General features: G+C 33.2%; 1 protein-coding gene across 1 annotated transcript; it reads right to left on the reverse strand.

Annotated features, from left to right (window-relative positions):
- Positions 1-1,109: 1,109 nt before the first annotated feature.
- Positions 1,110-10,323, reverse strand: LOC126817149 (zinc finger protein 883). Its single transcript, XM_050543995.2, has 2 exons — positions 10,154-10,323; positions 1,110-3,370 (listed from the first exon to the last, which is right to left on the reverse strand). The coding sequence occupies exons 1-2, from the start codon at positions 10,154-10,156 to the stop codon at positions 1,349-1,351; spliced, it is 2,025 nt and encodes a 674-aa protein (XP_050399952.1). The 5' UTR covers positions 10,157-10,323; the 3' UTR covers positions 1,110-1,348.
- Between the last annotated feature and the right edge of the window lie 700 nt (positions 10,324-11,023).

An 11,023-nucleotide genomic window follows, 5' to 3' on the forward strand; every position in this document is an offset into this window, starting at 1 on the left:
ACAATACATTTATTAAAGGAGAAAGGAAATTATATGACATGTAAAGTTGTTTGATAAATAAATTTTAAAAATAAATTTGGTTTTGTTAAAAAAAAGTTACTGTAGGTCCTATTGAAAAATTTTTCTTTCAGTACATGTATTTGGTTTTGATACCATAAATTAACCCTCAAATACACTAATACGTAAACTTTTGATAATAACACAGCCATATATTACATGTAAGTAGGCCTATAGCCTATATTAAAATTGGGAGAATCCGGTCCTTAGAAAAAAATACAGTAGGCCTATATCATATTTTCAATGTCATTTTCAACGTGTTAACCATTCGGCCATCCAACCCCCAAGTTAGAGTAGTTTTAACCTGCTTTGATTATCTGTGTACAGCATTAATTAGCAGGACTGTTTTCGGGTGGTTGGAGTCTAGTGATAATCTCTTTTAACCCTGTTTGATCATCTTTGTTAATCGTAGTGTTTGTTGGTATGTATAGGGTGCCCCACCATAAATAAATATCTCCAAATATCTCGACAATTACACCACAATATCTATATATACACCAAGCCTTAAATCAGTTTCAAACATTTTAGTCACTAAATAAACGGTTATGCTGTACTTAATAAGCTACATGTATGACCATTTAATCATCCATAAATAATACACTGAAAGATGGTTCGGTTCAGAGTGTTCGGCAATAAAATCCGAGCATGTGTGAGTAAAAAATAGGTTACGTGCTGTGCCCTTATTTTGAAAGTAGTCTCGCTTAACCAGTCTACCGACCATTCTACGTTTGATTAACAGGCCGGGATTATCAAGACTACTTTTTTACGAAACATAACAGAAAGCTGGAACAATCAATTGAATTTAGAAGCATGCACGTTGGGCAACTCAACAACTGTTTTAAGAATCTTGTAAAAGTAAAATGAAACTACTGCTAGTATCATGTTCTTGCCCAACGCAAGTATTTCAGAGATAGTATTTGTACTAAACCAAAAGATACAGCTCCTAATGGTATAGTTAATGATAAAGCAATTTCAAAAATAAAATGAACGTAATTTCTAAAGCTGCAGTAATAACCAATAAGCTAAAATTACTGCTATTCAGAATCGTCAACAATAGATTTTTACGGCTGTAACAGTTAATAGATGTATAGAGAATTTCATGTGCGATGGCTATTTATAGTATCACAGACGCTTGCGCTAAGTGTTATCATAGTGCGTCTATGCGAGAAATCACTTCAAGATAAGTCACTGAAGCGTGTACCAACTTTCTGTACTGTGCGTGTATAGCCTTCGGATGTCTAACTTTGTGTCGTTGAAATTAGGTTCTTACAATAAACTTTCAATCTGCAGTTCAGTTGATATTATGAGTTTTCATGTGTCTCTGTAGAGTTCCAACCTGTGTGAATGTTTTACTACAAACATCACATTTATAAGGTGTTTTTCCTGTATGAATTCTCATGTGTGAATGTAGAGTACTACTATGAGTAAATGATTTACTACAAACATCACATTTATAAGGTTTTTTGCCAGTATGAATTCTCATGTGTTTCTGTAGAGTTCCAGCCTGTGTAAATGATTTACCACAAACATCACATTGATTTGGTTTCTCTTGTTTATGAATTCTTTTGTGTATGTGTAAATAACTACTTGAAGCGAATGATTTACTACAAACATCACATTTATAGAGTTTTTCGCCAGCATGCGATCTCTTGTGTTGCCGTAGATTACTACTAGTGGTGAATGATTTACTACAAACATCACATTTATATGGTTTTAAACCAGTATGAAGTCTCATGTGTTTCTTTTGGCCACTTCTCTGGGTGAATGATTTATCACAAACATCACATTTATATGGCTTTTCACCAGTATGAATTCTTTTATGGGCCCGTAGGGTACTACTATAGCTGAATGATTTACTACAAACATCACAATTATAAGGTTTTTCACCGGTATGACATCTCCTGTGTGCCTGTAGAGCACTAATAATAGTAAATGTTTTACCACAAATGTCACAATGATATGGTTTGTCACCAGTATGATTTTTTACGTGTGTTTGAAGACTATATTTATGTAGAAATGATTTACCACAAACATCACATTTATAAGGTTTGTCCCTGGTATGAGTTCTCATGTGTGGCTGTAGGGCACTGCTGACAGTTAATGATCCATGACAAACTTCACCAGCATGATTTCTTATGTGTGACTGTAGTTTGCTACGCTGTGTAAATGATTTACTACAAACATCACATCTATAAGGTTTTTCACCTGTATGAATTCTCATGTGTCTCTGTAGATTACCACTAGTGGTGAATAATTTACTACAAATATCACATTTAAATTTTCTTTCACCTGTATGAATTCTCATGTGTTCCTGTACATTGCATCTATAGGTGAATGATCTATCACAAACATCACATTTATAAGGTGTTTTTCCTGTATGAATTCTCATGTGTGAATGTAGAGTACTACTATGACTAAATGATTTACTACAAACATCACATTTATAAAGTTTTTCACCGGTATGAATTATCCTGTGGCTCTTTAGATATTCACTGTAAACAAATGATTTACTACAAACATCACATTTATAAGGTTTTTTTCCAGAATGAATTCTCGTGTGCTTCTTTAGATATTCACTTTTACCAAATGATTTAAAACAAACATCACATCTATGTGGTTTTTCTCCACTGTGAATTCTGAAGTGTTCCTTCAGCCGACCTTTTACTGCGAATAATTTACAACAAACATCACATTTATACGTTTTTTCTCGTGTACAAGTTTTTGAGCGTCTCTGTAGACTAACATTCTGACTAAAAGATTTACCACAAACATCACCAATTTGCCCTTTCTGACTAACATGTATTCCACAGTGTTTTTCTAAATCAGTTTCTAATTTAAATTCTTCATCACACAAATTACACTGATAAATGGTTCCAATATCATCAGTTTTCGCTTCTTTACCATGACAATATTCATCTATATCATCATTTTTCGCTTCTTTACCATGACAACATTCATCTACATCATCAGTTTTCTCTTCTTTACCATGACAATATTCATCTATATCATCAGTTTTTGCTTCTTTACCATGACAATTTTCATCTACAACATCAGCAGTTTTCTCTTCTTTACCATGACAATATTCATCTACAACATCAGTTTTCTCTTCTTTAACATGACAATATCCATTTACATCATCAGTTTTCTCTTCTTTATCATGCCAATATCCAACTATAACATCAGTTTTTGCTTGTTTAACATGACAATATCCATCTACATCATGTATTTTAGTGTGCTTTTCTAAATCATTACATTGTTGAAAAATCTCATCACATACAACACACTGATGGAAAGTGTTAACAACATTAATTTCCTGTAATATATAAAAGTTATAACATAATTAGTTTCCTGTAATATATAAAAGTTATAACACCATTAGTTTCCTGTAATATATAAAAGTCATAACATCATTAGCTTCCTGTAATATATAAAAGTTTTAGCATTTTGTTTTAAACATGCATTATGCAAGAGCAAAATCTGCTTATTACAAGTCTTTCTTTAGGCCTGAAATGTTATCTAAATTATCAATTAGACATTAATTAACTTATCCAGACCATAATAAACTCTCGATGTCAAGGCTAGCCTTCGATGTTGGCTGGATTAGATTCCTATATGCCGCTAACGGCCGTTGATAATTAAATCAGAAAAAGTGGATAATCGAGACTATGCTGTTTATATTAATGATTTTAGTAATGATGACCGAGACTATGCAAAAATTTCAACCGCTTCTTTCTCGGCTCATAGTGGATCAATTTGATTGAAATTTTCAGCAAATTACCTTTACACTATCTAGGTTTTAACTATTATAGCGAGAACTGTCATCTCTTTATCTTATCTCCCATAATGTATCTTTAAACTTGGTACTAGCAATTCTGAAGGGGGGGGATTTCTGAATGGTTAGTGTGCGTGCGCTTTATCATAAAAGTCTGTCATTGAGTCGACTGGCGTGGTTTCGAATCCCTGGTTGTACGTGACAATGAGTAGGGTCGCCTGTCCAACCTCGTGGGTTTTCTCCGGGTCCTCGGGTTTCCTCCCACTGCTAAAGACCTGTACGTGCAAGCGAATTATTGAAATAAAAATAAATCATATGTTAGTCCCAAAATGACCTAGTTTGTGTCGAATGGACGTTAAACCCCATTTCTCTCGCAATTCTAAAGGGGAAATGCTGCTTGTGACATCTCTCAAATATGACTGAAAAGCACTTATTTATGCCATGGCAGACATTGACAGTTCATTTTGAATACATTATTGGTGATCTCAGATTTTAAAATCCTATAACTTTGGATTTAATTAGAATATTTTGATGAAATAATATTTTCTGGGTAGTATTTTGTGTATATTCAGACCTGAAAACTAAAGTAATATCTATCCAGCATGGTTTGGACATTCAGATATGTATTAACGACTTATTTCTTATATTATGAAAAAATAAAATTATCTGGACAAGGCAGAACTTCGTTCGGCACTAAAATTAAACGTATTTTCTCATAGAAAGACCCCTATTTCAGAGGAAAAAAATTATACAGCCCAAATTTAAAAATTCCAATAAATAGTTAATGGTTGGATGGATGTTTCCTGATGCCTATATCTTCAATGGTTGCTGAGAAATTGTCTTCGGTCACTGTTTTTGCAAATTTAAAAAAAACGTGTATACTGACACCGTGATAAACTGTTTCAATGGCATTTAGTAATTGAACTAGAGTAATTGTATTCCATAGAATTGTGACCTGTATATACTGACACCGATCAATTTTGGGTCATAAAAGTGCAATAACATTCTTATTTCTTAATCGATTTTGAAATTTTGGGGGTTTCTTAAATGGGAGAGGGGTTGGAAAATATTCACTTTTAGTCGGATTAAAAATTTTTTAAAGAGTTTTTGCATTGCTACATCGGATGTCAGCTGTTTCGTAACCTGGCTGTTTTTGTACTTAGTTCATTCATACCTCGCATGAGTTGTTTCGTACATCACTTCGAACCTCAAATTGATTTGTACCTTTTACTATGTTGTTGAAAGCAGTTAAAAGAAATTGAAATAAAGGTGAAACGATTTGATCAAAGCCAACGGAAACGCTAAATTTATAAAAGTGGCTGTCGAGCCATAATTATAATTTGCACGAGATTAGTTTGTTTTCCTAAATGTGTTTGAAAGAAATTGAAATAAAGATGAAACATAATTAAACAATTTGATCAAATCCAAAGGTTGCGCTCAATTTATAAAAATGGCTGCCGAACCAGCATTAGCTACGATGATTTAATAACAAAAAGCGAATTTTATGCATTGATATGAAATATTTAAATCATATACCACAGCCTGTTAAAATATTAAAAAGAACAATTTTTTTATAAAAATGGCTGCCGAACGAGAATTAGCTACGATGATTTAATAACAAAAAGTGAATTGTATGTATTGAAAAAAAAAAGAAGAAATTTCCATACTGATATTACACAGCCTGCCCAATAGTAGTAATTCACACACAAAGGATATATTTAAACTAAAATTGCTTAAGCATTTCACTAAATTTTGATGCAGTTGGATTTCAATAACAGAATTACTCCATGATATAACGAATATACAGTTCATGATATAACAGATCAAAGAAACAACTCACTGAGCAGAATGAGTTCGATAATCAACATCAGATTAAAAAAAAAGGCAGGTATTCGTTTATTATTTCAATTTCTTTCAACAACATATAGATTTATTTTAATTTCTTTCAATTTATTTCAACAACATATAGAAAAAGGTACAAATCAATTTGAGGTACAAATCACGCGTGTATTCTAATTCTCGTTCTGCAGCCATTTTTATAAATTTAGCGCAGCCCTTTTTATTAAATATAGCGCAGACGTTGGATTTAGGAAAAGGAACTAATCATAGAGTGGTTCAATGACTCAAATTTTTGTCCTTATAAAAACTGACCGACTTACCTGTCTGTTTGCATCATTCGGGACATGTTCTGAAGTGAGCAGAATTTAGTCCCGCGCACGTGATTTTGGAGGTCGCAGCTAATATACGTCACAAATAGCTTTCCATGTGGAATTATACAAACATGTATTGGTGTATAAAGCCAAGTAAAAAAACACACATCACGCGCTTCGACTTTTGTGTTTATTTAATAGCGAACGTGAGCAAAATTTTCGATTGCACTGTTTGATTTAATTTTTGATTTTGGCAATTTCGGTACAGAGCTAGCTGTAATAGCTTCGTTTCATTTCTAACTTTTAAAACCATGAGCTGGGCAAGATAAACTGATTACAACATTTTGGGATTTACTTTTATTTAATGGTTACAACCTTCGTTTACGTGGCGCTCTATTTACTTTAGGAAATAAATATTTGCTAGCTCTAAATATGCAGAACTATTTTATTGGTAGTCTTTATTTTCCAGACACTTTTCGGTAACTTGGTGTAAATTATTTTTATAATCATAGTATCTTATTTAATTATTCTGTAGCCATAGACGGACTTAGTTTTTTTTTCTAGATCTGAGACTGAGCACTGCAAGATGACGTCCACCGATGATTTGCTATCCAGCATTGGATTGGACAAGTACCCCTATGATTTGAGCACTATAACCCAACTACCCATGGCAAAAATCACAAATAGGCTTATACTAGGCATTATTAATAAATTTCCGACAACTACGGAGCATCGGTCTATCATAACTGCTTTACATGACGACTGTATGACGTTTGGTGACAATTACATTCACAATAGACTGGTCAGACTGAAGACAAAGACTAGGAAGCTGGGTAAAAGTAAGGCTAAGTCCAATAAATGACAACCCATTTTTTCCCGGGATAGTGGACGAGACTCCATCGGCAGATACTAGTGAAATTAATTTAATTAATAGAGGGACTCAGACATCAGTCTAAACGTTTCGAATGGTAACGTAGCAGTGGTTATAACCGCATGTTTGGCTGTTGCGGGACTAAAATCTAATTACACTCCTTCAAAATCTTCAGTTCAAAGAATATCATGTGAGCACGTCGGTGTATCTTTAAAACATGTTTCGGAAACCTTAAAGTCGGCGAAAAATACCAGCCTTTATACTGACGAAACTACAAAATTTGGCTCTAAATTCGGCACATACGCAATAACCGCTGACTCGACACATACGCCACTTATTCTTGGTCTTCGTGAAATGGCTGATAAATCTGCGCAAACTACATTAACGACATTAACCGAAATTTTGGCTGATCTCGACGAAATTGCTGGACCATTTAGTAAATCCGTTATTTTCGAAATTAAAAATACCATGTCAGACAGAGTCAGCACCGAAAAGCTTTTTAATTCTTTATTTACACAATACAGAGGCAGTATTTGCGCTAAATTAGTAGAAAACTGGTCAGATTTATCAGATTCAGAGCGAAATATTCATATGAATATTAATCATTTCTTTTGTGGTCTTCACTGGTTTGGCGGATAAAAGCGTTCTGGAATTGAACAAATTTGAAGAATTGTATTTTTAAACGTTCTCAGCCCAAACGTTTAAAACAGCTACATCCTTTTCGCCAAACGAATCGGGGTGTGTTCGATTGGTTCGAACTATCTGTAAGGCCTTTACTCGGGGTGGAGACGAAAAGTCGGGTTGTTATTTTCCTTTCAAGTTATATTTAAATTCCTTAGGGATTTCAAAATTACCGCTAACCCCATTTCATGGTAACCAGTTTATTATCATTTTTCACAATGCCGCAATTTTAACTTATATGGCCAACCATATTAAAACTTTTCTCGGTGATTTTGGCGCAGAAAATCGATTGAGGTTCTTTTGGCGAAAAGGGATAAATTAAAAGAAAGGGGGCAACTTGAGATTAGGAAAAAAGAGCGCCTAACTGCAGAAATTGCCGGGATGGGACTTTGGATAAATAAAGAAGGAATGGATGATGGGCTTTCAAAGTTTTCGTCACTCGGGGAAACAAAAGAGGCATTAAAAGCACAGCCCCGATTTCGTAGATACGTCATGAATCAGCCAGTTTCGGATAAATCACTTTTTTATTTTTCTTCGGCGGGTAAGGAACGTTCTGTACCAGGTTTAAAAGCAAATTTAGAAAAAATTATTTGTACGGCTCGCCCTACTTAATCAGAAAAAGTTTACAATGCCCCTTTCTTAGCGTTTATAAAATGCAGTTTATTGATTTTTTTTCTATTTCTATGTCCATTTTATTCTTCATTCCAGATGTCCCAGCAGACAGACATTCTGACAAAGTAAATACCTTTTGATCAGTTAATACCCTCTATTTATACAGTTTCGGTTGTTTTCTAGTTCATTTTAACTGTGCATATTTATTAGTTTTTGTAAATATTTTTGTTCCAGGAAATATTTTGAACAATTTTTGTTAATTTAATTTTACATTTTATTGTTTGATAAAGAAGAGGATATTATCAACTGGCGTTTTCAACGATCATCTTTTTTATTCATTGGTTTGTAGTAAATTCTTTTGTTCCAGGAATTATATAAACAAAAATAATGTTTGTTAATTAAATTATCAACTTATGTATTACATTTAAATATAGATCGTGGTATTGGGTGACGATTAGGTAACAGATTTAGAAAGTTCAATTTAAATAGGTTGTGTGTACAGGCGATTACAATTAATAGATTAATTTAATATCAACTTAAATCATCTTTGGGAAACTTGTATTTCTGTAGTATAATAGCTGACATGATAACATTGATTGATATAAAAAATATCTGAACAGACAGATATATGGTTATACTGTATAAGTACATGTATATGATTTAATGATGTTGCAAAATACAACATTCGGTAGCAAATGCAGCTCTAACATACAGACATATTCATTCAGAGTGCGTGTTTTGGTAAATGATATTGAGCTCTTTGAATGCCAGTATAAATGAATGCGACATAGAACAGATAACATAAATATTTGTGTGTAAATGCTAGAATACCGCAAGGGAGATGTGGTCCTAATTTTGAATTTTTTGTTAATATAAATTATCTTTTATGTTGTATTTACCCATCCCCACTATACCAAATGCGAATTCAAATCTCCCTGAATCTCGATCGTTATTTTATTTGTAATACTTATATAATATCGTCCCCATACTTTATCCTACAATGTGTTCTTAACAAACACCATACGGCACTATATAGTTATTTATCTGTGGAACAAAAAATAAAGTGTTAAATTAATAGATTTATAGAGGTCTTTATCCCTCACTCTCCGTATTACATGTCATTATATTTTCCTCGTACTTTATCCGGCAAGTTATTTTTCATAACAAACATCATACTGCACAATATTTATTTATCGTTGGGACTAGCATTAAATTGTTACATTATTAGATTTATAGACGTCTCTCTCCCTCTCTCGTTTGCTCCTGCTATATAACATGCCATTATAAACAGACCCGGTGTCTGTGGGTATACAGAAATGAAATCACCGTTCTTTTTAATACATGTATTAGGCTAATCTTTAAGCAATTCACGTCAAACTTCGATCTTTTCATATCCAGCTAAACTTGTATTTTAATTTATAAACATTATAAACAGTTAATATTAAGACATTTGAAGGCGTGGGTATATTGTTAAAACAACTAAGCGTTTGCGCATACAGACACATGTCAAATTCAATCGTCTCATCGAGTGTATTCCGTTACTTCACAGCAAGGAAATAAACGATGTTTTCCGACTGCGATAATTGAATTTCGTTTCAGGGGAGTACGTTTCAGTTTTACAGGTACCAAGGGACTCTTATTCTCACCTTCTGCCTTCATTATGGAAGCCGGGTAGATTTTCAAACAATTATAATATTATTTATAAATGGTTATATCCTCAAAAATCAAATGTGGTCAGACTTCCATTGTTGATGAATGAAGTTTTTATTGTAAGTCTTATCATATAATGTAAGAATAATCCCGAAATAGTGTCTGTTTGTTGTTAAAAAAAAATAAGTATGAACCACTCTACATCAATTTGAGGTACAAATCTTGTGCATATTCTAATTCGCCATATATTCAATTTCTTTCAACTGATTTCAACAACATAGGAAAAGGTACGAATCAATTTGAGGTACGAAGTGAGGTACGAATGAACCAAGTACGAAGCAGCCTGCGCCCGCTACTCACCATTATTTTGTTAATGGCTTCTGTTGTCTATTTGTGATGCTGTTGTGTGACTGAATGACGATTATAAAAATCCGGCGGGGGATTGCTGATCTGTCTCTTCTACAACTTCAAGTCAAGAAAATAGATCTTCATTTAAACAAATCTTCAGTACAGAGTAACGTTAGCTTCCATAAAAGGTTATGTCACGGAAAAAGAATTCGTTTCCGGCATAAGGTTGTATACATGATATTGTTCCGGATCTCAATCGCTAATTGCACAGTTTATTGTCATTTTTGTCGTATTACTAAAATATTTTGAATGCTCTCGCCACTGAAGGTTCGAATGAGGGTACCCGGACCACGCGGACCAAAGACCACTCGGACCAAAAAAAAAGACCACTCGGACCAAAACGGAGACCACTCGGACCAACCCAAAAGACCACTCGGACCAATTCAATTTGTGTTGGAAGACCACTCGGAATAATATTTGTTGCCTCTCGGACCATTCAATTTAAAAAATAAAATTCAAAATTTAAGTTAAATAAATATTATTTATTAATTCAAAGACGCAAATAATTTATAGATGAATCTATACAAAATCTAGCAAATATTCATTTTTATTACATCAACAATTTATAAAATATATTTTTTTATTTTTAATATGCCCGTAACATATGGTACAGGTAAGTAGCATATTCATATTTATTACATCAACAATTTTTTAGTTTTTGATGTAATAAAGTTATTAAGTTTTTTTTGTTTTTTTGTATTTTTTGATGTCTCTGATCGGCGCGTTTATTCACTGGCCATAAACTGATCCACATTTTTTTTAACAACTGGCTCGTACTTATTCTTTCTGTTGACAATAAATATAATAAACGTTTAAAGTCAT

The sequence above is a fragment of the Patella vulgata genome, chromosome 1, assembly GCF_932274485.2.
Source record: "Patella vulgata chromosome 1, xgPatVulg1.2, whole genome shotgun sequence".
Classification (NCBI taxonomy): Eukaryota; Metazoa; Mollusca; class Gastropoda; family Patellidae; genus Patella; species Patella vulgata.